General features: G+C 45.7%; 3 protein-coding genes and 1 pseudogene across 4 annotated transcripts in view; 3 read left to right on the top strand and 1 right to left on the bottom strand.

Moving 5' to 3' along the window:
- LOC115392973 (tripartite motif-containing protein 16-like) overlaps window positions 1-10,863 on the top strand; it is a 32,184-nt gene extending 21,321 nt beyond the window's left edge. The window contains exon 2 of the transcript XR_003931912.1: window positions 10,810-10,863. The gene's annotated coding sequence lies outside the window, so the exon portion shown is untranslated. The remainder of the gene's footprint in view (window positions 1-10,809) is intronic.
- LOC115392972 (tripartite motif-containing protein 16-like) overlaps window positions 1-22,158 on the top strand; it is a 28,449-nt gene extending 6,291 nt beyond the window's left edge. The window contains exon 2 of one of the 2 annotated variants that reach the window (XR_003931911.1): window positions 10,544-10,627. The gene's annotated coding sequence lies outside the window, so the exon portion shown is untranslated. Of the gene's footprint in view, window positions 1-10,543; window positions 10,628-22,080 lie in introns of those variants that run through there. The other variant, XM_030097701.1, reaches the window with a different exon arrangement.
- Window positions 452-22,189, top strand: LOC115392978 (tripartite motif-containing protein 16-like). Its single transcript, XM_030097707.1, has 2 exons — window positions 452-2,138; window positions 22,081-22,189. The coding sequence occupies exon 1, from the start codon at window positions 462-464 to the stop codon at window positions 2,130-2,132; it is 1,671 nt and encodes a 556-aa protein (XP_029953567.1). The 5' UTR covers window positions 452-461; the 3' UTR covers window positions 2,133-2,138; window positions 22,081-22,189.
- The window catches only part of LOC115393744 (VPS35 endosomal protein sorting factor-like), a 48,742-nt pseudogene continuing 25,408 nt past the window's right edge, over window positions 2,687-26,020 (bottom strand).

The raw sequence follows: 26,020 nt of genomic DNA, 5'->3' as shown, positions 1-26,020 counted from the left end.
CAGAGGGCACAGTATCTGGCAGCTTTTCCATTCTTGGATTTTACATTTGTTTTGTGTCCTGTTTTCATTTCTCCTTGAGAAGATGAGCAACTATTAATACTGGCTGTTGTGAAGTTAGAAATGATTATGAACGTTTTTGTCCCTAATTGAAAGATTTTTTCAATGGTGTTTTGATTCAGCAATATGATCAATGTTACAGGTTGTTCAGTTATAAATCACAACTTTGTTCTCCGTAAACTGTAAATTATTACATGAGTCAGGTTAAAATAAAGCAGCTCCAGCGGTTCCACAGAGTTCCTCCTCCCCTTCAGATCTCTGTTTGGAAGATGGGTGGAACCAACAGAGGTGAAGAGCAGCAGCTGATTGGCTCCATGCAAACACCTGACGGGCTGATCACTGGTCAGAGCAGTTTCTCTTGTGAGGAAGTGAAACTCACACAGTCGGAGCCACAGAGAGGAGACATGGCGCAGAAAGGAGTTGAGCTGGACAGAGAGAGCTTCTCTTGTTCCATCTGTCTGGATCTCCTGAGGGATCCGGTGACTATTCCCTGTGGACACAACTACTGCATGAAGTGTATTCAAAGCTTCTGGGGTGAAGAGGATGAGGAGAAAATCCACAGCTGCCCTCAGTGCAGGCAGACGTTCACAGCCAGGCCTGTCCTGGTGAAAAACACCATGTTGGCAGCTCTGATGGAGGAGCTGAAGAGGAGCGGACTTCAAGCTGCTCCTGCTGATTACTGCTATGCTGGAGCTGAAGATGTGGCCTGTGATGTCTGCACTGGAAGAAAACTCAAAGCTTTCAAGTCTTGTGTGGTGTGTGTGGCCTCTTTCTGTGAGCAGCACCTTCAGCCTCACAGTGATGCAGCTCCACTAAAGAAGCACAAGCTGGTGGATCCCTCCAAGACGCTGCAGGACAACATGTGCTCTCGTCACGATGAGGTGATGAAGATGTTCTGCCGCACCGATCAGCAGTGTATCTGTTTCCTCTGCTCTGTGGACCAACACAAAGGCCACGACACAGTGTCAGCTGCAGCAGAGAGGACGGAGAGGCAGAGGGAGCTGGAGGAGAGTCGACAGATCATCCAGCAGAGGATCCAGGACGCAGAGAAAGACGTGAAGCTGCTGGAACAGGAGGCGAAGAACATCCATGTCTCTGCTGATCAGACAGTGGAGGACTGTGAGAAGACCTTCAGCCAGCTGATCCGTCTCCTCCAGGAAAGAAGCAGAGATGTTGAGCAGCAGGTCAGATCCCAGCAGCAAACAGAGGTGAGTCGAGTGCGAGAGCTTCAGGAGAAGCTGGAGCAGGAGATCGCTGAGCTGAAGAGGACAGACGGCCAGCTGGAGCAGCTCTCACACACAGAGGATCACACAGAGTTTCTGCTCAGCTTCCCCTCACTGTCAGCTCTCAGTGAGTCCACACACTCATCCAGCTTCCACACTGCTCCTCTCAGATACTTTGAGGATGTGACAGCAGCTGTGTCAGAGGCCCGAGACAAACTCCAGGACATCCTGAGTGAAACATGGACAAACATCTCACTGAGAGTGACTGAAGTGGATGTTTTACTGCCACGACCAGAGCCAACGACCAGAGCTGCTTTCTTCAGATACTCACGTGAACTCACACTGGATCCAAACACAGCAAACAAAATGCTGTTATTATCAGAGGGAAACAGGAAAGTCACATACATGATGACTGACCAGCCTTATTCTGAACATCCAGACAGATTCTCGAAATTGTATCAGGTTCTGAGTCGAGAGAGTCTGACTGGACGTTGTTACTGGGAGGTGGAGATGAGAGGAGACGTTTATGTAGCAGTCGCATACAAGAATATCAGCAGAGGCGATGGGGGTGACAGCCGTTTTGGTCAAAATGACAAGTCATGGGCTTTACGTTGTTCCAACAACAGTTATAGATTTGATCACAACAAAGTTGAAACTCCAGTGTCAGGTCCTCCTTCCTCCAGAGTGGGAGTGTTCCTGGATCACACAGCAGGTATTCTGTCCTTCTACAGCGTCTCTGAGACCATGACTCTCCTCCACAGAGTCCAGACCACATTCACTCAGCCGCTCCTCGCTGGAGTCAGGGATTTGGGCAGCACTGGAGGAAGTGCAGAGTTGATGAAGCTGAAATAGACTGAGGTCACATCGGGAGCAGTGATTTGATTCCATCCTGTAATTTGACTCATTTGTGGGATTTTGGTAATTGTTTGAAAACGGCAACAACAATTTTTCATTAAGAAATAGACGCCGAGTGTTTTCCATTAGTTTCATAAATTTGATCTGTTCATCTTTGTAAACATTCTCCATTCTCTCAGATCAATGAGGAAGATCTGATGATCAATAATGAAAAGTAGTTTTCTGTACAGATTGACCAAACACTGAATAAAAGTGATTAAAAAAGCTTTCTAGACAATGTGTGATTTTTAAGAAAACAATCTACATATTTTGATTGTTTGACAGAAACTCAGACAAGAAAGATTTATTCTCCATCAAAGATCAAGCAGAGACTAAAACAACTACAAACAAATCTTTTTATTTCATCAAAGTTTATTTGTTGACCAGAATGAAATTAACTGGAAACAGTTTGAAAATGTTGAACAAAATCAGCTGTATAAAAAATTATTTTCTTCATCAGCATCTGAACATGTCAAATCCAAAAAGCTTTGAAACATTTGTTCAAGGTCATTTCTGTTTTTATTGACACAGCATTTCTCTGGAACAGCTTTTCTCCAAGCAGTGTGACGGCCGGTGTTCAGGTGCGGGACTGCAGTGCCAGCCTCTGGACTGTATCCGACAGGTGAGCCGTGTCGGGCTGCTGAGCCTGATGTTTGATGGACTCCAGAGTCCGAACCTGAAGCAGGAACCAAGAGACCAGAACGCCGTCAGTCCACAGTCAAGAGATCAGGATTCAACAGCAAGTCCAACACACTGAAAATGTTCTCCTGTTAATTCAAACAATGAGGCAGCAGAATGAAACATTCTAGATGAGGATTTTGATCAGTCTGACTTCACTGGATTTCATCAACTCTCATAAAGTCAGTTGTCTCACTGTCGGACTGAAGACTGCAGAGTTTTAGCTCCGATTCCTGCAGCAGGTAGTAGATGAAGTATGAACTCACAGACATTGACGTCTCACAGTGTCCATGTTTGTGACTGAGGTTCCACAAGTTGACGGCCAGCTGGCTCAGCTTGTTGTTCCTCAGCTCACCGTGAGCCAGCAGGACAGCAAACAGAGAGAAGGCCAGTGCGCTTTGACGCCGTGCGCTCTGCTGCAACATGGAGGAGAGAAACAAGATTTTCAATCCACAATCGCTCCCTTATTAATGTAACATGAAAACTCAGGATGCGGCGATACGACTTCTTTAAAGGACAGTGACAAGTATGAGGACTGACGTTTAGCTTTTGCTCAATAAATTGTGGGCAGTGAAATAAATACTTTGAGATTCAGAAAAATGTTGAATCGTAACTGAAATACAGAAGAAGAGGGAGGATAAAATAATCTTTGCTTCTTCCTTTCATGAGTTTAAATAGAAGGGAAATTGGTACATTAACTGTGTTATATCTGAGTATAACTGGACAGATGTAATTTTTATGATTTATGTGTCTGATATGAAATTTCATCATTATTAAGACTGATCTCTCCTTTTATCCTCTGAATTCAAAAACCTTCATCCTCTCATGTTAAGAGAAGCGACAGGTGAGACTTTTTTCCATGAGAAAGGCTTTCTGTGTGTCATTTGGAGGTTTCTCTGTGTGTGTGCTCACGTCGTCCCGGCTGAGCGCCTTCAGATGGTCCAGGATCTGCCCGATCAGAGTCTCACACAGCTTGTTGATCTCAGACAGAAACTTGGGGTCTCCTCCGTACAACGTCTCATTGGAGTCAACTGAAAACAGCAGACAGGCTCAGATGTAAGTCCAACCTGCCAGATTAATATCATGAAGTCATTGGTGCTGAGAAATGAAGAAATCTTTTCTACCTGGTGATGATTCGTCAGATTACCTTCTGGGATGGAGTAGAGGAAGGATTCCTGACTCATGGCGGCCAACAGAGGCAGCGCGCTGATGTAGACTCGCACCTTGGCGTCGCTGCAGTCCTCCCAGATGTAATCCTGGACCATGTTGAGCAGACCCCGGACTAAGTAGAGCACCCCGTGCTCCGGGTGGTCCTGCAACACATGGAGGCGTGTTGGAGAACGCCACGATCAATCTGAAGCCCGGTTTACACTGCAACAATGTCTGCTGGAGCCGCTGAAAACACAACTTTATGAAAACACCTGGACTCTGTTTCCATGGAAACAGGAGAAAAAATGCAACTTTTTCTCAATGCATTGACTCCATCTGTGTGGAAACAGCAGTGCCGATTCTGGTATCGCTGCATCCCTCGTTACCAGGTTTATCTCAGGTTATTCTTGTCTGTCTCTTCCTCACCGGGACAACCAGCAGTGTTGCCAGAAAGTTGTTGATGAAGTCCAGCAGGAAGCTCTCAGAAGAACGCAGTTTCCCCTCCACGCTGATGGAGCGAGGCACCTCGGGGAGAACGCCGACTGCCGCCTTCAGGAAAGCATCGGCTGGGGGAAGAGGAGAAATATGAGCAGACTCCATCAGGGACAGAGACAGAGACAGAAATGAGTAGAAAACGTGTAGAAAGAACAGCCTCACCCTGGGAGAGACACTGGTTGGCCAACGCAACCTGAGCGGAGAGCAGGTAGAGGTTGAGGCGGCTGAAGATGCTGCTGAGAGACGGGACGGTGATGAAGCTGTACGCCGCACACGCCTGGAGAGCAGACGGGGACACGGCTGTGAACGGAGGACCTTTCTCACCGCCTGCGGCCACGGAGACGGAGAGGCGGCGTGCACTGACTCAGCAGAACCGAGACTGAAGACTTAAAATCAAATGGTGAGAAAGAAAATCTCTGGAACGAAATACAAATAAAACTCTCTACGACAAACAAACAGGGTACTTGACAGAGTCGTGCATGGTCTTGCAGATGTGCAGCATGGCGTTGAGGATGACCGGGTCCCTGGTGAGCTCCACCTGATGCCTGCACAAAGCTCAAAGTTGTCAGAAGGAGCACTGTCTGTCTGTGATACACTCCACATCTCTGAGGCAGGGCTTACTTGATGAAGACCTCCATGATGGATTTTCAGACCTCCAACCTCACGCTGTCTTTCTGGAACATGTTGAGGAATGGCAGGAAGCGCTCCTGGAGAACAGGGAGGAGAAATAAAGACTGCGTTGCTGTGGCATCATGGGAGCCATTGTGCTCAGCCCGTCTCACCGGGTTTCAACTCCAGCATTTCTCACCATGGAGAAGAGAACGGAGAAGTCGTGGAAGTAGGTGAGGATCTTCTGGATCACTGACTGCAGCTACGACAAGAAAAGCAAAACGTCCACCACAGAGGAGAGAGAGAGAGAGGGAGAGAGGGATGGTTCAAGAGGCAACCTGAGGATAGGCGTCCTCGAACGCTCGGTCAGGGGTCATGTGCTTGATCATGTCAGCCAGAACTGTGTTGACTTCGCGTTTCTGAAGGAAAAACAGAAGAGAGTGAAGAAGCAGCGAGACGCCATGCAGGGAGGAATCAGACCTCGCTGTGCTCACTGTGAAGTGGCAGCAGGTGAATTCCACCCAGACTTCAGTGAAGTTGATGTAATCCTGAAAGTCAGGAGTTGATCTGGGGTGAGTATCCGGAACATTTTCCACTGGAATGACGGCCGTTTTGAAAGCTGCTGTCGAAGCCCTGAGTTACCTGCGGACTGCGCACTTTGGTGATCACCTTCCAGGCTTCGTTCAGGATCGTCAGCTTCTCTGATTCTGGAGGATCGGCGCAGGCCAGACTGCGACCCAGAGATCCAAACAACAGGTGCTGAAGAGGAAACCACAACAGGCGACCACTGGTGTTTTCATGTTGAACATTTACCACCATGTACATCGACAGCCACCACTGCTCCTGTCTTCTGACCTTCGTAAAGCCCGATTCGTCGCAGTCTTTAATCATGAAATCATGCCGATGAAGTCAGTGGCCCTCGCCGCAACAAACTCTAGCCTGAATGCCCTCATGACGGAGTTTAGAAGCAGTGCACTGTGGGAAACGGAGGAATGAGGAATCAATCTGGTTGAAACAGCACTGCATGGCTGTGCTGCTCACAGACTACCGTAATGTTTCTAATATGTAAGATGGGGTGTCGAACATAAGGCCCGTGGGCCAAAACTGGCCAGCAAGACATTCTAATCTGGTCTTTCAAACCACTTGTAAAGTTGTACAAACTTCAAAGAAAACTGATTTTTTTGGTAAACAACTTTCTTAAGAATTCACAGTCAACACAACCTGAGATATCAGTGATGCTGCCATGAAAACTCATTACCTTGTTCCTGTCAAACTGGCCTCGAAGCCACACTGTCCAGGTCAGTTTGTCAAAACATGAAGACCAACACGTTTGTTTGGTTGTTGAAACCTTACTTATTTCCCAGTGTCTTGCATCTCTCCATCATCTCCGTCAGCAGTGGCTGAAGTGAGTGGAGGACTCGCGGGGCTCCACTGAGCCACTCTTCATGTTGCGGTTCAGAGCCTCCTCGGTCAGCGCTAAATTAAAATATGAAACCGGCTGTGCCACAGCTTCTCGTCTTCAGTTCGATGGACAGAAAAAGGCATCAGAGCTCTGTGTCGAGTTCTCCGAGGTCAACCTGCACCTTAGACATGAACAAAGTCAAGCTCTGGCAATATTAGAAGCACTGCAGAGAGAGAAGTGACACTGGAGATGAGTGGCAGTTATTTTTCTGTTTTGTTTTTTCAGTTTTTCTTTGTGGTTTGTTCCTCCTGGAGGGAGATGGAGTCAAACAGCTCGGCCTGTGATAGATAGATAGATAGATAGATAGATAGATAGATAGATAGATAAAAACTTTATTAATCTCCCAAGGGAGAAATTCAGGTGTCCAGCAGCACACAAATCATTCACACGCAAATAATAAATAACAACAGTACAATAAATAAAAGTGCTCGTAGTGTACTTAGTTTGGCTCAGGCACATCTGTTATACAGCCTGATTGCTGAGGGGATGAACGACCTCTTGAAGCGCTCAGTTCTGCAGCGCAATGACAGCAGCCTGTTACTCCGCTCACTTTTTTGAGCTGCAAATGTGTCGTGCAGTGGATGTTTGGGGTTCCTCAAGATACTCTGCATTAGAGCCCCCATCCTCCTCTCCAAGACTGCTCCAACAGAGTCCACCTTCCTCCTCATCACAGACGCACACCTCCTGATCAGTCTGTCCAGCCGATTGCTGTCTCTTTTTGTCATACTGCCACCCCAACAGACAACCCCAAAGAGAACAGCACTTGCAACAACAGACTGGTAGAAAATGTACAGCATGTCACCACATACGTCAAAGGATTTAAGTCTCCTCACGAAAAACAGCCTGCTTTGTCCTTTCTTATACAGGGCCCGGGCCTGCTCTGCTCTGCTCCCATCCTCTCAAGCTTCCCCTTCAGTAGCTGAGGCTGGATGGTATCAAAGGCACTTGTAAAGTCGAAAAACATCAACCTCACATTGCCTCCAGCTCCCCCCAGAAAGGAGAGCGCCCGATGGACCATAAACAAGACCGCATCGTCCACTCCCATGCTGTCCTGATAGGCGAACTGAAGGGGGTCCAGCCCCCCCTCCACTTGAGGTTTGAGCAGCCGGAGCAGCAGCCTCTCAAAAGTCTTCATCACCACGGATGTCAGGGCCACTGGTCTGTAGTCCTTCATCCCTGCAGGCCTTGCCACCTTGGGCACTGGGACAAGGCATGAGGTCTTCCACAACGCAGGGACACGTCCAGTCTGAAGACTCCGATTGAAGATGGTTTGGAGAGGCACAGCCAGCTCTGACGCACACTCCTTCAGCAGCCGTGGTGATATCCCATCAGGCCCTGCAGCTTTCCGTCTATGGAGCCTCCTCAGCTCCACACGCACCTCCTCCACAGTGAAGGCCGGCGCGTCAGCAGAGGTGGAGCAGCCGCTGGGTGGAGGAGAGGAGGAGGTCACAGCCGCAGAGGTGGAGCAGCCACTGGGTGGAGAGGAGGAGCAGGTCGCAGCAGCAGAGGTGGAGTGGCCGCCGAGTGGACATCCCTTAGTGTGTGCGTGCGTTTGTACAGAGTCAAACCGGTTGTAAAAACGGTTGAACTCGTCCGCCATGTCCACATCACCAGGAGCTACACATCCCTTCTCCTTGAAACCAGTAATGGTTCTCATGCCCTTCCAGACCTCTCGGGAGCTCTTATCCTGCAGCTTCCTCTCGAGTCCTGCTTTGTACTCCCTCCTGGCCCGTCTCATGGCCCTCCTCAGGTTATGTTGAGTAGTCCTCATTCTCTGCCGGTCACCAGACTTAAAAGCCTCCTTTTTACAGTTCAGCAGATGTTTTGTGTCACTTCTGATCCACGGCTTGTTGTTTGGGAAGCAGCGCACAGTTCTCAGGGGCACTACTACATCCGTGCAGAAATTTATGTAGTCTGTGACACAGACCACGCTCTCATCGATGTCATTGTCCATGTCTGAACCCACAAGCAGATTCCAATCTGTGGATTCAAAACAGTCCCTCAGCCTGGCTGTTGTCTCAGGGGTCCACTGCCTAAAAGACCTCCTGGCCGTAGGCAGTCTCATCACAGATGGTTTGTATGATGGTCTGAGGTGTATGAGATTGTGGTCGGACTTTCCAAGGGGAGGCAGAGGCACAGCAGAGTAAGCAGATCTTACATTCACATAACACAGGTCCAGAGTGTTGTTCTGTCTGGTTGGACACTGCACATATTGAGTGAAGCCGCCTAAATGAGGGCTCACATCAACATGGTTGAAGTCCCCTGAAATAATGATGAGCGCCTCTGGATGTGAGGACTGGATCCTGGACACCGCCTCCTGGATGACGTCACACGCTGACGTTGCGTCCGCACGCGGCGGGATGTAAACAATAATGGCGGCGACCAGGTGGATCTCCCTCGGGAGATAATATGATCTTAATCCGACCGCCAGGAGCTCAACATCACGGGTACAGATTTTATCTTTCACCGTGATGTGACCGGGATGGCACCACTTGTTGTTGACCAGCGCGGCAAGTCCACCACCCCTCACTTTCCCACAGGATTCCGCCGCTCTGTCTGCTCGAACGAGTGTGAAGCCGGGGATGCTAACAGCGGAGTCCGGCAGGGTCTCATTCATCCAGGTCTCCGTGAGCAGATATAACGAAGCTTCCTGGTAAGCACTCTCGCACTTCATCAGGGCTTCCAGCTCATCGCGCTTGTTGGGCATAGAGTTTACGTTACCCATTATAATAGATGGCACAAAGGGGCTTGTACCTCCACCTTTTAGCTTTGTGCACTTTCAAAACAAAAGTGTCCTGAAAGTTTGGAATTGATCTCTGCATGGCTGGGTTTCTTGGTGTCCCAGCAGAGACCACCAGTCAGTGTCTCCTCAGGCTGCAGTCTGTCGGCTCTTTTTCTGTTTGAACAAATTGTGCTTCTTTGTGTCTTTTTAAAGGATTTCAGTCCAAGTTTGAAGTTCCAGCTTTCACAAAAAAAAAAAAAGGTCAAAAAGTTCAGAGGTCTTCCGGTGTAAAGTATCTACCCGATTGTCATGACTTTCAACTAACGTCTCTGTAGAAGTCTGAAGTGATCAATATTAAAATGTTTTCAAAGAACATATGACAAACCAGTACATTCAGGTTTAAATTTAATTGTTAAAAACACACACAGGTGCTTCATAAAATATGAGAAGATACTGTTAAAATATTTCCTGTAATGGTTTACGTGAAACTTTTAAAATTGTTTGAATCTGTCACAGAAATTTAAAATGAGAGTATCTGAAAATTTCTGTCAATATTTTGACAATTTTCTTTAGTTTTTAAAACTGACAAACCAAAAATGTAATGAAACCCAATAATTCAGTAACTTCACAAATAATGTAATAAGATATCCTGACTTATATTGTACTAATACTGGTATTGAGGAATGATTACATTTTCAGTTGAGTCTTTTTCTGAATGAAAGAAAGGATGACTGCTGGGTGAAGTGCAGACCCTGAGCACCATCTAGGCATTTGCACGTGCAGATACTCAGGGACATCCTGGTCCTGCTGAGTGGGGGATGGACTCACCTCCTTTAGAGACCAGAAGTCCAGCTCAGATATCCAGCAGCTTGTGAGCAGCACTGGAGACCCCCAGGTAACTCTTCCCTAAACGCACCTCTTCACTTGAGTTTTCCAACAAATCACTACCTCATGTAAACAAGTCAGTGACACTTCAGTGTTCACAACACCGACATACACGTGACCTGACATGAATATAGGCCTCATTCAAAAATGGTTATTACATCACTTTTAATCATTAAGGTGTCAAGGGACATGCTGGTCAGTCACAACTGATAGTACATTATGAGATTTATTTATATCAATAAAGATGAAATTATCTTCAGAACCGAGCGAGCACTGCTGTTTTAAAGTGAAATTCAGCAGGTGACTGACTGCACAAGAGAAACCATTCCAGAAATTGACTCATTGAGTCTCCGTCATGGTTGCTGAGAGCTCCTTGTTGTTTTCTTTCTCCGCTGCACACAGATCAGCTGTCAAACAGCCTTCGTCAGCACTTGTTCATCTTTTCTTCTTCTGCTGATGTTTCTGCAGCTTCTCCACTCTTATTTTGTCTCTCACAGCTTTGTCACAGAAACATGGACAGAGTTTGATTTCTTTGTGTTCAGAAACGTCTCATCAACTGTAGGTGCAACAAGTCATTTAGTGTGAGGAATAATCTGTTAATCTGGAAACAGCAACATGTACAAATGTGTGAATAGGTGGGCTTTTTCACTCAGAGGGTGTTTGGCTTTATTTCTTTATTTGAAACATCATTTAGCTATATGTATTTTTATGCAGATTGGATCAGTTTTTTGTTGTTTCATCTGTGGGTGCTTTTTTTTTTGTTCTTGTTTGTAAGATATTCATATGTGATGATTTCTTTATTTGCATCTTTTGCTTCATCTCTGTGTTTTCCCTCCAATGTCATGTGTGACCGAGTGTCATCCGTTTGTGTGAGATTGTGGTAACTGTTTAAAACAACAAAAATAAATATTAGTTTTAAAAAGGGAATCACTTGTTAAGAGATGTACGCTGGGTGTTTTCCATTAGTTTCATAAGTTAGATTTGTTCATCTTTGGAACCATTCTCCATTCTCTCAGACCAATGAGGAAGATCTGATGATCAAGAATGAAATGTAATTGTCTGTACAGATTGATCAAACACTGAATAAAAGTAATTGAAACAACTTTCCAGACGATATGTGATTTATAACATCACAGTCTACATTTTTTTATTGTTTGACAGAATTTCAGATTAGGAAGATTTAATCTCCATCAAAGATCAAGCAGAGACTGTAAAACAACTACAAACAAATCTTTGTTTCTTTCATCAAAGTTTATTTATTGACCAGAATGAAATAGAGTGCAAACAGTTTTAAAACGCTTCAATGTTGAACAAAATCAGCTGTTTTGTGGTTAAAAATAGTTTCTTCATCAGAATCTGAACTCAGTGTGTGAACATGTGTAGCCGGGTGGAGAATCAGGTCCTCACATTCGCCAGTAGGTGGCTCTGTATGTTCAGAAACGGTAGTATAGAACCCGGAAGAGGAAGAAGCTTCACCAAAACGCGGGGTAACTTCGGCCGTGTCAGACCGCCGCCGTGGGTGTTGAACCTCGGATGAATTTGAGCAGGAGTTTTGGGACACAAGTTCACTGTAAGTTGGGTTTAACTGTATTTATTTTGTCCCTGTTCCAAGTGTGAAACGTTTATGATCTATTGCATTATGTGATGTTATTTTTTTTCTGCTGCGCAGAGCTGCGCAGTGCTGCATGACGCATCACGTGGCAGTTCGCCACTGTATTCTGTTGACTCTGCTCTTTGTGAACTTCTTGGAGAGTGAGTATTTGAAATATGTTCTTGTAGTTTCTTTATCAATGTATTGTCTCAATGTGAAGTGGAACTGATATGCAGTTGTTTGTTGTTTTGTCTTTGTAAAGAGAGACTGCTTCAGTTGTTCATGTACCATCTGTTTTGTTATTCTTCACTCAGTGCATTTTAAGTTTTTCTCTCCTGGTGATCATTTCTGTGATTGAAAATTAATGTTTAAAAGATATGGGTTCAATGGTGGATGGGGATGCCCACCTGTGAATGTATTTGTTGGCATCAGTCAGAGGAAACGGAAGAAAGACCACTCTGCATCTTTAGATTCATTTAACGCTGCTCATGTCATATTTGATTCCTTTTTGGCTGAGTAGTCAAGATTAAAGATCCCACAAAATTAAGTTGTGTCCTGCGGATTGTCATTTTTACCCGGTCACACATGTCAAATCCAAAGGGCTTAGAAACATTTGTTCAAGGTCATTTCTGTTTTTATTGACGCAGCATTTCTCTGGAACAGCTTTTCTCCAAGCAGTGTGACGGCCGGTGTTCAGGTGCGGGACTGCAGTGCCAGCCTCTGGACTGTGTCCGACAGGTGAGCCGTGTCGGGCTGCTGAGCCTGATGTTTGATAGACTCCAGAGTCCGAACCTGAAGCAGGAACCAAGAGACCAGAACGCCGTCAGTCCACAGTCAAGAGATCAGGCTTCAACAGCAAGTCCAACACACTGAAAATGTTCTCCTGTCAATTCAAACAATGAGGCAGCAGAATGAAACATTCTAGATGAGGATTTTGATCAGTCTGACTTCACTGGATTTCATCAACTCTCATAAAGTCAGTTGTCTCACTGTCGGACTGAAGACTGCAGAGTTTTAGCTCTGATTCCTCCAGCAAGACATCAAGGAACTGTTTCAGCTGGTTTTTTTTTCTGTTAACTAGCCAGAGTGTTTCTGCAACCAGAAAAAACATCCGGTGAGACACGTTAACATTGAATGTGATGATGAATTTGAGCAAAACCATGATGAAGAATCTACCGAAGAGAAGGAGTGGCAAACTTTACAAACCTGAATTTAGAATGTCTGTTCATTACGACATGATTTTCTGGAGCGACTGACTGATAAATGGATGAATCATTGAGAATGACGGAGAGGAACTATGTTCAAAAACTGTGTTCACTAAAGAGGGCAAAAAAAAGAAGAAGCTTTAAACGATAACAATAGTTAGAAGCTTTGAAAAAAATTTATGAATGAAAACAAGTCCAAAAGGTCCAATTCTATAAAAGGAAAACAGCTTCAGAGAAAAACAGAATCCTTCAACTATATATATATATATATATATATATATATATATATATATATATGTATATATATAAAGCATAAAAGATCAAAAGTATCAAATTACTTAAAATATTAAATATCCTCTAAAATGTAGTTTTTAAAAGAGTGAAGCTGCTGAGCACAACTCCAGAGACTGTTCAAGAGAGAAGTTCTGACCCAGGTTCAACCTCAGACATGTTTTCTTGAAACTTTCCAGCTTCGTGAGCTTCGTTATCTTCATAGACACTTGAACACATCAGACCATCATGATACAGATCACATCATATCCAGCAGAATCATCTTGGAGCTCGCTGAGTTCGACTTGATGTCAAGAAGGTCCTTGATGAGCTGCTCTTTTCTACACAAAGCTTTGGAAAGATTTGACACAGACCATATTTTTATTCGATTGATCCGTACATTGTTCAGTAAACCATGGGCCCAGATTAGAATAAATGGATTCCTTTTAGACACCATGAGATCAGAACGAGGCTGGAGACAGGGGTGTCCTGTTTCTCCCTGCTGTCTGCACTCTACCAGAACAGTGGATCAGATTCAGACCAACCCAGAATATTGAAGGCAACTGCATTAATGGAGAAGGCCACAAGGTGGCGGTGTTTACTGATGATGTCTGTTGTGGAACTCATCTTTTCAGGACAGATGGAAGGATGTTGAACCCTCAACTCTGGCTGACCCCCCAATACAAGCAGCACAAATATCCAGGAAGATCTGGAGAAAAGGTGCAGAACCCATGGATTAAGGTGCTGCTGAAACTCTGGAATAGGATGAGAGACAAGAACACAGTAAATGATAAATTACAGATAATTCATTGGTGTGACGATGATCCTGAGTTTGAACCAAATACAATCGATGAGGGATTTAAATCATTGATTTTGAAATGCAAAAAAAGATTCTACTCTCTGACAGAAAAAAGGACAATTGAAAAACTTTGAAAGGCTGAGGGAAGACTGACCTTGAAAAAACATATTTTTATCGATTCCTTCATTTACACAAACACTTTGAACATAACAGCAGAAAAGAAATGGACCTTAATGATGTATTTGAAAATCAGCTTCAAAGTAAAGCAAGTGATGGGATCTGAAGGGTAATCCCAAAGAAACACAAGGCAGGTGCACAAGGAAACGACTGAAAGACCGTCTGACCTGGTTTACAGTCAGGTCGGCACCACTCCAAGTCGGCCCCGGCCAACTCGGCACCGCCCCGGGATACAGTCAACTCGGCATCAAGCCAAGTCGGCATCTCGCCAAGTCGGCCTCGCGGGCGGGGGGGGGGGTGCTCTCGAGTGGCCGAGTTGGTCGGTGCGGACTTGACTGTAAGCTGCTTACCAACTCGGCCAAAAGCGTCTTTTTTTTTTTAATCACGATGGTGGATAATGTACCTGGGAGCTTCATGTTTGACGTCCGAGTAGCTTAGCTACAAGCGCGCAGCGCTTAGCGGCTGTCTGGTCATGTGACCGGTCCCAAGGCATTCTGGGAATCGTAGTGCAGTGATGCCGGCTGCGCCGCGACGATTTGCAGTTTTTTTCGTGCCGGCAGCGCCGCTTCTCCTCACGTAGCAGGCAGGGGACTGGAGGACAAACTGTGTGGTTATGGTGACTGACAGGCTCGAGGTGGAGAATGGACCTGGAGCTTCATGGTTGACGTCCTGTTTGAACCGAGTAGCTTAGCTACGAGCGCACAGCGCGAGCGGCTGTCTGGTCATGTGACCAGATCATGTGACCGGCATGTGATCCGCAAACGCTGCATGATCAAACCAGTCGCCTGCATTATAATTTTATTGTAATGTTCTCCACCCCTGAAGTTTGGTCAGCCAGTACAATTAGATTTACAATTAGATCTAAAACATGTAGGGTCACTGCTCCTGAGGACTGGAGTTTGACACGTGATTTAAATGTATACATGACGACTGTCATTTCAGTGAAATTAAATGTATAGAATATTTTACCGGAGGGCTACGTTTATGAGCTTATGAACACCAAGAAACCATATGAACAGCTTAACATGTACTACTGGTAATCGTTTGATATTACAGTCCCAGTTGCTATTACTGTTGACGCACACTAGATGGCGGGCAAACAACATTTACAACAAAATACATGCTTTTGCAAATGACAATGTTTGTTAAAGAAAAGAATAATGACTGACAAACTAACAATGTTGATCAGAAATGAACAAATCAGCATAAGCATAATGCAATACAGGTATTATGTTGTGGTTGGGATACAATACAACAAGTATGATCGAGTTCGTCATGCAGCTTCGGGCTTCCTAGGTTTCCACTGATTGGGTAAAAATAAATTAATTGTACTGGCTGACCAAACTTCGGGGGTGGAGAACATTCCAATGAAATTATAATGCAGGCGACTGGTTTAATCATGCGGCGTTCGTGGATCATATGCCGGTCACATGATCTGGTCACATGACCGGACAGCCACTCGCGCTGTGCGCTCGTAGCTAAGCTACTCGGTTCAAACAGGACGTCAGCCATGAAGCTCCAGGTCCATTCTCCACCTCTAACCTGTCAGTCGCCATAACCACACAGTTTGTCCTCCAGTCCCCTGCCTGCTACGTGAGGAGAAGCGGCGCTGCCGGCACGAAAAAAACTGCAAATCGTCGCGGCGCAGCCGGCATCGCTGCACTACGATTCCCAGAATGCCTTGGGACCGGTCACATGACCAGACAGCCGCTAAGCGCGCTTGTAGCTAAGCTACTCGGACGTCAAACATGAAGCTCCGAGGTACATTATCCACCATCGTGATTAAAAAAAAAAGAACGACGCTTTTGGCCGAGTTGGTAAGCAGCTTACAGTCAAGTCCGCCAACTCGGCCACTCGAGAGCCCCCCCGCCCGCGAGGCCGACTTGGCTTGATGCCGACTTGGCTTGATGCCGAGTTGACTGTATCCCGGGGCGGTGCCGAGTTGGCCGGGGCCGACTTGGAGTGGTGCCGACCTGACTGTATCCCGTCTGACCTTAGGCGGATCTCGGGGTGGCGACTTGGCCTCAAGCCCCGGATGTTTTGTCGGTTTACAGTCAGGTCGGCACCACTCCAAGTCGGCCCCGGCCAACTCGGCACCGCCCCGGGATACAGTCAACTCGGCATCAAGCCAAGTCGGCATCTCGCCAAGTCGGCCTCGCGGGCGGGGGGGCTCTCGAGTGGCCGAGTTGGTCGGTGCGGACTTGACTGTAAGCTGCTTACCAACTCGGCCAAAAGCGTCTTTCTTTTTTTTTTTTAATCACGATGGTGGATAATGTACCTGGGAGCTTCATGTTTGACGTCCGAGTAGCTTAGCTACAAGCGCGCAGCGCTTGGCGGCTGTCTGGTCATGTGACCGGTCCCAAGGCATTCTGGGAATCGTAGTGCAGCGATGCCGGCTGCGCCGCGACGATTTGCAGTTTTTTTCGTGCCGGCAGCGCCGCTTCTCCTCACGTGGCAGGCAGGGGACTGGAGGACAAACTGTGTGGTTATGGCGACTGACAGGTTAGAGGTGGAGAATGGACCTGGAGCTTCATGGTTGACGTCCTGTTTGAACCGAGTAGCTTAGCTACGAGCGCACAGCGCGAGCGGCTGTCTGGTCATGTGACCAGATCATGTGACCAGCATGTGATCCGCGAACGCTGCATGATCAAACCAGTCGCCTGCATTATAATTTTATTGTAATGTTCTCCACCCCTGAAGTTTGGTCAGCCAGTACAGTTAATTTATTTTTACCCAATCAGTGGAAACCTAGGAAGACCGAAGCTGCATGACAAACTCGATCATACTTGTTGTATTTCATCCCAACCACAACATAATACCTGTATTGCATTATGCTTATGCTGATTTGTTCATTTCTGATCAACATTGTTAGTTTATCAGTCATTATTCTTTTCTTTAACAAACATTGTCATTTGCAAAAGCATGTATTTTGTTGTAAATGTTGTTTGCCCGCCATCTAGTGTGCGTCAACAGTAATAGCAACTGGGACTGTAATATCAAACGATTACCAGTCGTACATGTTAAGCTGTTCATGTGGTTTCTTGGCGTTCATAAGCTCATAAACGTAGCCCTCCGGTAAAATATTATATACATTTAATTTCACTGAAATGACGGTCGTCATGTATACATTTAAATCACGTGTCAAACTCCAGTCCTCAGGAGCGGTGACCCTACATGTTTTAGATCTAATTGTAAATCTTACTGTACTGGCTGACCAAACTTCAGGGGTGGAGAACATTACAATAAAATTATAATGCAGGCGACTGGTTTGATCATGCAGCGTTCGCGGATCACATGCCGGTCGCATGATCTGGTCACATGACCAGACAGCCGCTCGCGCTGTGCGCTCGTAGCTAAGCTACTCGGTTCAAACAGGACGTCAACCATGAAGCTCCAGGTCCATTCTCCACCTCTAACCTGTCAGTCACCATAACCACACAGTTTGTCCTCCAGTTCCCTGCCTGCTACGTGAGGAGAAGCGGCGCTGCCGGCACGAAAAAAACTGCAAATCGTCGCGGCGCAGCCGGCATCGCTGCACTACGATTCCCAGAATGCCTTGGGACCGGTCACATGACCAGACAGCCGCTAAGCGCTGCGCTTGTAGCTAAGCTACTCGGACGTCAAACATGAAGCTCCCAGGTACATTATCCACCATCGTGATTAAAAAAAAAAAAAGAAAGACGCTTTTGGCCGAGTTGGTAAGCAGCTTACAGTCAAGTCCGCACCGACCAACTCGGCCACTCGAGAGCCCCCCCCGCCCGCGAGGCCGACTTGGCGAGATGCCGACTTGGCGAGATGCCGACTTGGCTTGATGCCGAGTTGACTGTATCCCGGGGCGGTGCTGAGTTGGCCGGGGCCGACTTGGAGTGGTGCCGACCTGACTGTATCCCGTTTTGTCAAGAGCCCCGGATCGCGGATCCGAGCTATTCTGAGTATAATGTGCAGTACTGGAATCCACCAGAGAGTGGCAGCATGCGCTGGAGAGCAGCCAGCAGTCTGCCGCCTGTCCAGAAGAAGAAACGTTCACGTCTATGTGCGCTCGTCGCTGCTCCTTGACTCCACTGCTCAGAGTTTACTCAATGAATGGATATCAGAAGCTTTTTCAAAAAGCGGACGTCGCCACCAACACCAGCACTAGCAGCAGCAGCAGCAGTGGCAGCAGCAGCAGAAGCTGCTACACAGATTGATGTTCCCGGTTTGTGAAACTCTGACTGATTTTGCTAGCTGGCTATCAGTATTATCAGCTAATACCAACATGCACAACACAACCGCACTGAAAATGAAAGACAGCAAGATCAATGTTGCGTTCCAGGATAAGACTAAAAACCCTTTATGAAATATGAATGAAAAGTATTACTAGCAAAATGATTAAAGTATTCATTGTGCAGAAAAGTGCTCCCTGTCAGTGCTTTGCCATTATATAGGATGTATTTGGATCATTATACTGTATATTACTCCTGCAGATGCTTAAGCTTGTGCTAATTTTAGCTAATATGTACACTTTGGGGTGGTTCAATCAACAGTTAATCGTGATGTATTTTTCAGCTAATCCAAGGGAGTTTAAAACAGTTCATTTATTTGAAGAAGAGGGAGAATTTTCTAATCTCATCAAGAAACATTTCAAACATTTAAACTCAATATATCAGTATGTTTCACAGGTTTTATTTCTAATTATTTTTGTTTATTTTGCTTCATGTGTGAGTGAAGAGGAAAAGACAGGAGATGACCCACATTTAACATTCAAAAAGAGGCATGACAAGACATGAGAACAGCTCTGAAATATTGTATTTAAAGAGTAACAGAGACAGAAGAGAGGAAGGAGTGAAAGAAAGTGAAGGGGAAAATGAACAGGAAATCATAAAAAATGTACAGAGAAAGCAAGAGAGAAGAGACGGGAGGATTGAAAACAGGATTTGAGGACAGGATTGAAAGACAGAGCAGTAAAGGACAGCAGAGGTGCCAGCCAGGATCACAGGGAGCCTGCAGTAAGGAAATACTGTAAGGAATTTTATTTCTTTAGTTTATGATCAGTCTGAATAACTTTTGTGTTTTATTTTTTTTTTCTTTCAGTGTACATGGGACATAAAACAATTAAAGGCTTCTGGTGGTGTAACATTTGTATCATTAAAGGGTCTGATTTTTAAGTGTTCTCCGTGCCTTTCTCAGCTTTCAATTGGTGGTAAATTGATGTAAATAAATAAATAAAATAAAATAAATACAGTTTAGTGTGCATGGCACAAAAAATGCCGGAAAAAATAAATCGGCATCTGCACCCTCGGGGCTAAGCCCCTGAACTCCTAGAATCCTAGATCCGCCCCTGCTCCCGACGCAGCATGCAGGCACCGCACTGCTCCACACCGCTCCGCGCTTTCCCACCCCCCGGTCCAACACCGCATGCAGGCACAGTGCCGCACCGCTCCGCACGCCGCAGCGCTCTGCTCTGCCCCCCCTCCCCCCCCCAAACCCGTCCAACAGTCGGGACGAGGCGCAACTAACAGCAAGTTGTCCCGGGCCCATGCAAAGCTGTCAGCAGGCCTGCAGTTGAGCATAACTCAACAATAAACGACAAGGGTGCTTAGCAAAAAATTTCTTTGTAAGTTCTTCAACGACTCTCAGAGATATCAGCTGCTGATCCAGATCACGGGAGTATTCCGGATACCAGGATCAAAAATAGGGGCATTCCGGAGTGTCAGTCTCTGTGAGGCAACACATTGAGATATGAACATGCAACAAACAGCTTTCTCCCAAACATTGATTGTGCTGGGGACAAATAAAATGTTTTTATATGATATATGGTGTTGTTATTGTTGTTGGTGACTGATTTGAGCTGTGGCAGAGGTCTACGCTCTCTGAGTGCCAAATTCTAGTTTAAAGATGTTTTGAATGTTGCTTTGATTCAGCAATATGATCAATGTAACAAGTTGTTCTGTTGTAAACCTGAACTTGCTCTCTTTAAACTGTGACTCATTACATGAGTCAGGTTGAAATAAAGCAGCTCCAGCGGTTCCACAGAGTTCCTCCTCCCGTTCAGATCTCTCTTTGGAAGATGGGTGGAACCAACAGAGGTGAAGAGCAGCAGCTGATTGGCTCCATGAAAACACATGACGGGCTGATCACTTGTCAGAGCAGTTTCTCTTGTGAGGAAATGAAACTCAGTCAGTCAGAGCCACAGAGAGGAGACATGGCGCAGAAAGGCGTTGAGCTGGACAGAGAGAGCTTCTCTTGTTCCATCTGTCTGGATCTCCTGAAGGATCCGGTGACTATTCCCTGTGGACACAGCTACTGCATGGAGTGTATTCAAAGCTTCTGGGGTGAAGAGGATGAGGAGAAAATCCACAGCTGCCCTCAGTGCAGGCAGACGTTCACAGCCAGGCCTGTCCTGGTGAAAAACACCATGTTGGCAGCTCTGATGGAGGAGCTGAAGAGGAGCGGACTTCAAGCTGCTCCTGCTGATCACTGCTATGCTGGAGCTGAAGATGTGGCCTGTGATGTCTGCACTGGAAGAAAACTAAAAGCTTTCAAGTCCTGTGTGGTGTGTGTGGCCTCTTTCTGTGAGCAGCACCTTCAACCTCATTATGATTCAGCTGCTTTCAAGAAGCACAAGCTGGTGGATCCCTCCAAGACGCTGCAGGACAACATGTGCTCTCGTCACGATGAGGTGATGAAGATGTTCTGCCGCACCGATCAGCAGTGCATCTGTTTCCTCTGCCCTGTGGACCAACACAAAGGCCACGACACAGTGTCAGCTGCAGCAGAGAGGACGGAGAGGCAGAGGGAGCTGGAGGAGAGTCGACAGATCATCCAGCAGAGGATCCAGGACGCAGAGAAAGACGTGAAGCTGCTGGAACAGGAGGCGAAGAACATCCATGTCTCTGCTGATCAGACAGTGGAGGACTGTGAGAAGACCTTCAGCCAGCTGATCCGTCTCCTCCAGGAAAGAAGCAGAGATGTTGAGCAGCAGGTCAGATCCCAGCAGCAAACAGAGGTGAGTCGAGTGCGAGAGCTTCAGGAGAAGCTGGAGCAGGAGATCGCTGAGCTGAAGAGGACAGACGGCCAGCTGGAGCAGCTCTCACACACAGAGGATCACACAGAGTTTCTGCTCAGCTTCCCCTCACTGTCAGCTCTCAGTGAGTCCACACACTCATCCAGCTTCCGCACTGCTCCTCTCAGATACTTTGAGGATGTGACAGCAGCTGTGACAGAGGCCCGAGACAAACTCCAGGACATCCTGAGTGAAACATGGACAAGCATCTCACTGAGAGTGACTGAAGTGGATGTTTTACTGCCACAACCAGAGACAACGACCAGAGCTGCTTTCTTCAGATACTCACGTGAACTCACACTGGATCCAAACACAGCAAACACATGGCTGTTATTATCAGAGGGAAACAGGAAAGTCACATTCATGAAGAATAAACAGCCTTATTCTGAACATCCAGACAGATTCACAAGATGGTGGCAGGTTGTGAGTAGAGAAAGTCTGACTGGACGTTGTTACTGGGAGGTGGAGAGGAGAGAAGAGGTTCATGTAGCAGTCGCATACAAGAATATCAGCAGAGGAGGAGATGGTGCTGAAAGCAGATTTGGTTATAATGACAAATCATGGGCTTTATATTGTTCCAACAACAGTTATATTTTTTATCACAACAAAGTTGAAACTCCAGTGTCAGGTCCTCCTTCCTCCAGAGTGGGAGTGTTCCTGGATCACAGAGCAGGTATTCTGTCCTTCTACAGCGTCTCTGAGACCATGACTCTCCTCCACAGAGTCCAGACCACATTCACTCAGCCGCTGCTCGCTGGAGTCTGTTGTTATTGGGTCAACGTTGGATCAAGTGCAGAGTTGATGAAGCTGAAATAGACTGAGGTCACATCAGGAGCAGTGATTTGGTTCCATCCTGTAATTTGACTCATTGAGTCTCCGTCATGGTTGCTGAGAGCTCCTTGTTGTTTTCTTTCTCCGCTGCACACAGATCAGCTGTCAATCAAACAGCCTTCGTCAGCACTTGTTCATCTTTTCTTCTTCTGCTGATGTTTGTTTCTGCAGCTTCTCCACTCTTATTTTGTCTCTCACAGCTTTGTCACAGAAACATGGACAGAGTTTGATTTCTTTGTGTTCAGAAACATTTCATCAACTTTTGGAGTAACGAGTTATTTAGTGTGAGGAATAATCTGTTAATCTGGAAGCAGCAACATGTACAAATGTGTGAATAGGTGGTTTTTTTCACGTAAATTTGATTTGTTCATCTTTGGAAACATTCTCCATTCTCTCACATCAATGAGGAAGATCTGATGATCAATAATGAAATGTGATTTTCTGTACAGATGGATAAAACACTAAATAAAAGTCATTAAAAAAACTTTCCAGGCAATGTGTATATTTTAATATAAGTCTACATATTTTTATTATTTGACAGAAACTCAGATTAGAAAGATTTAATCTCTATCAAAGATCAAGCAGAGACTGTAAAACAACTCCTAACAAATCTTTGTTTCTTACATCAAATTTTATTTGTTGACCAGAATGAAACCGACTGGAAACGGTTTCAAAATGTTGAACAAAATCAGCTGTTTTGTGGTTAAAATTAGTTTCTTCATCAGAATCTGAACTCAGTGTGTGAACATGTCAAATCCAAAGAGCTTTGACATTTCAGATGTGGATTTTGATCAGTCTGACTTTACTGGATTTCATCAACTCTCATCAAGTCAGTTGTCTCACTGTCGGACTGAAGACTGCAGATTTTTCTCCAGGTTGCAGAACGTGGCTCGGGCCTCCACACAGAAACTCAGCTGCTGCTCAAAGTCGCGGCCAAAGGAGAGCTGGACAGAAAGGGTGACCGGAGAAAAGGTGCAGTCGAGTTCAGCTTCATGGAGATTGTTGACAGTAATTCAATCAAACATAAAGCCTCACCACGCGGATGAAACCGATGATCAGCAGAGACAAAGATCTTTTCTCATCTTCAAGAGAGAGAGCGCTGCAGGACAAAGCAGAGCAGCTGGATCAAACACGTCGCCAAATCAGCAGAACCGAGACTGAAGACTTAAAATTAACTGGTGTGAAAGAAAATCTCTGGAACGAAATACAAATAAAACTCTCCATGACAAACAAACAGCGTACTTGACAGAGTCGTGCATGGTCTTGCAGATGTGCAGCATGGCGTTGAGGATGACCGGGTCCCTGGTGAGCTCCACCTGATGCCTGCACAAAGCTCAAAGTAGTCAGAAGGAGCATCGTCTGTCTGGGATACACTCCACATCTCTGAGGCAGGGCTTACTTGATGAAGACCTCCATGATGGATTTGCAGGCCTCCAACCTCACGCTGTCTTTCTGGAACATGTCGAGGAATGGCAGGAAGCGCTCCTGGAGAACAGGGAGGAGAAATAAAGACTGCGTTGCTGTGGCATCATGGGAGCCGTTGTCCTCAGTCCGTCTCGCCGAACTTCAACTCCGGCATTTCTCACCATGGAGAAGAGAACGTTGTGGTGGTAGATAAGGATCTTCGGGATCACTGACTGCAGCGACAAGATGAGAACGTTCACCACAGAGACAGAGAGAGAGATGGTTCAAGAGGCAACCTGAGGATAGGCATCCTCGAACGCTCGGTCAGGGGTCATGTGCTTGATCATGTCAGCCAGAACTGTGCTGACTTCGTGTTTCTGAGGGAAAAACAGAAGAGAGTGAAGAAGAAGCGAGATGCCCCGCAGGGAGAAATCAGACCTCGCTGTGCTCACTGTGAAGTGGCGGCAGGTGAATTCCACCCAGACTTCAGCGCAGTTGATGTAATCCTGAAACTCAGGAGTCGATTTTGGGGTGAGTATCTGGAAAATATTCCACTAAAATGATGGCCATTTTGAAATTTGCTGTCAAAACCCTGGGTTCCCTGCGGAAAGCGCACTTTGGTGATCACCTTCCAGGCTTTGTTCAGGATTGTCAGCCTCCCTGAATCTGGAGGATCGGTGCAGGCTATACCAACTTGGCTGTTCCAATTCTGCTTCATAAACAATGTTCAGGTAGGTTTGAAAACTCATTATACTGTACTCACAACCAGGAGAACGGTTCCACGAGGGAAGGTGTTTTAAGTCAAAGGGGCTGGCAACTGAATGAATGAAGGAGAGACATCATTGCATTGTTTCCCTGATGTATGGCACATCGCCACCCAGGCTACTGGCTGGAAACCATATGATACACACAAATAAACATTAAGAAGTTCCAACAAATTCACATTTTATTACATTTTTTTTTTCCATAAAGAGGTCGGCAGCAATTCATCATATGACAAGAACAGACAAGAACAAAAACACGTTCACAGGAGTAAATCACTGCCATTTGGTGCGCTGTCCATGGTGCTGAAGATGAGAAGAAAGAAAACTGAAAGAAACTGTCAGGTGTTGTCTTCTGAGGACATGGGTGGTGCTCAGCAGCTAGCTGACGTGACTTCAGTTCCAGCTGCCACAATGTTGTTGTTTCTACCTTTGTCATCCTTAGGAACATTCGATTTAAATTTTTTTGGAGGTATCGCCTGTGAATAAATCCGATCTTCTCTTCTGCTTGCTGTCAGCCATCGTTGTTGTTTGATTGCGAAGAAGCTGCTGAGGGAGGAGTCTCCTCAATAAACAATTTATATTTAATTTCTTTTAAAATAGATTTTTCCACATATCCCCACTGCTCTGTGTAAATCCATTCAACACATACTTTTTATATTTTTATAGTTTTTTTTAATTAAAGATGTATTAAGGAGTTTTACAACCTTAAAAATACTTATTTTCCACCATAAATATGTTACACATTTTTAATGATGTGTACAATATGCCCTGACATATTCATTACAAGTACCACTAACAGCGCTAAATTGTCACTTGAAAGAAGCAGTGCAGGTCTGGCACCAGAATTTTTTGGGGGAGAATTTGAAAGGAATGACGTAATGCGCGCTCCCGGCTGGTTAGGTTTCATTTTGTCCGCCATTACTCCGCCAGATGCTTAGTGAGCAACAACTGAGCAGGATCTTCCAGAAAGTAAGAATAGACTGGCTTCTAGCACTGCCACAGCTCCAGCACAGACTCAACCAGGTAAAAGAAACTTAAATCTTACTTGAGCGCTTCTAAACGAGCGAAGAAGGAGTTCCCCTCTTCTGTGCACGCGAGCCACAGGGACGAGTTTTTCTCTAAGCTGCATTACGCCCAAGGCCTGCAGGGGGCACTGTTTCGCATAAAACGTGCAAACTCTCTTCTTCCTACCAGGTTTTATCTCTCTCCACTTTATTTTTTTCATTATATGTTTGGTAGATAACTGCTAAGGTTTCATGTTTCGAGATCAGCTCATTAACCTGGATGATTCCGTTAATGCCAGATACTTAATTCTTCATAGCTCATCTTAGTTATTTTAAGAGGTTGATTTCTGGCTCCCTATGTTTTTTTGTTGTTGTTTTTTTTCCTTTGGTTGTGGTGAAGGAGCAACAGGAATAAGGAAGCAATAAGAGATGCTGATCAGTGTATCAGAGTGTCTGCTACTGGGGTTCTTAGTAGTAGCTAAGGGGTTGATTTGGGGTGTATTGTTTTTTTTTGTGTGTGTTTTTTTTAAGTGCACTGTTTGTTTTTTCTCTCCTTTTTTTCTTTCTATTCAGGTCATCTACTTTGTTACCCATATGCTTTTTTTTCCATTCTTACCATTTTAAACTCGGCAATGTGCGTTCTTTGTTGTTCTTATACTATTATTCACTATTTAAGGGTTGCCAGCCGCTGGAGCAGGCACATAATCGAGTATTCACTCAGATCTCAAAGTGTTTCTTCATGTAAAGCTCTAACCTTGA

The sequence above is a fragment of the Salarias fasciatus genome, chromosome 8 (genome assembly GCF_902148845.1).
Source record: "Salarias fasciatus chromosome 8, fSalaFa1.1, whole genome shotgun sequence".
NCBI lineage: Eukaryota > Metazoa > Chordata > Actinopteri > Blenniiformes > Blenniidae > Salarias > Salarias fasciatus.
This window is presented reverse-complemented; position numbering and strand designations above follow the sequence as displayed.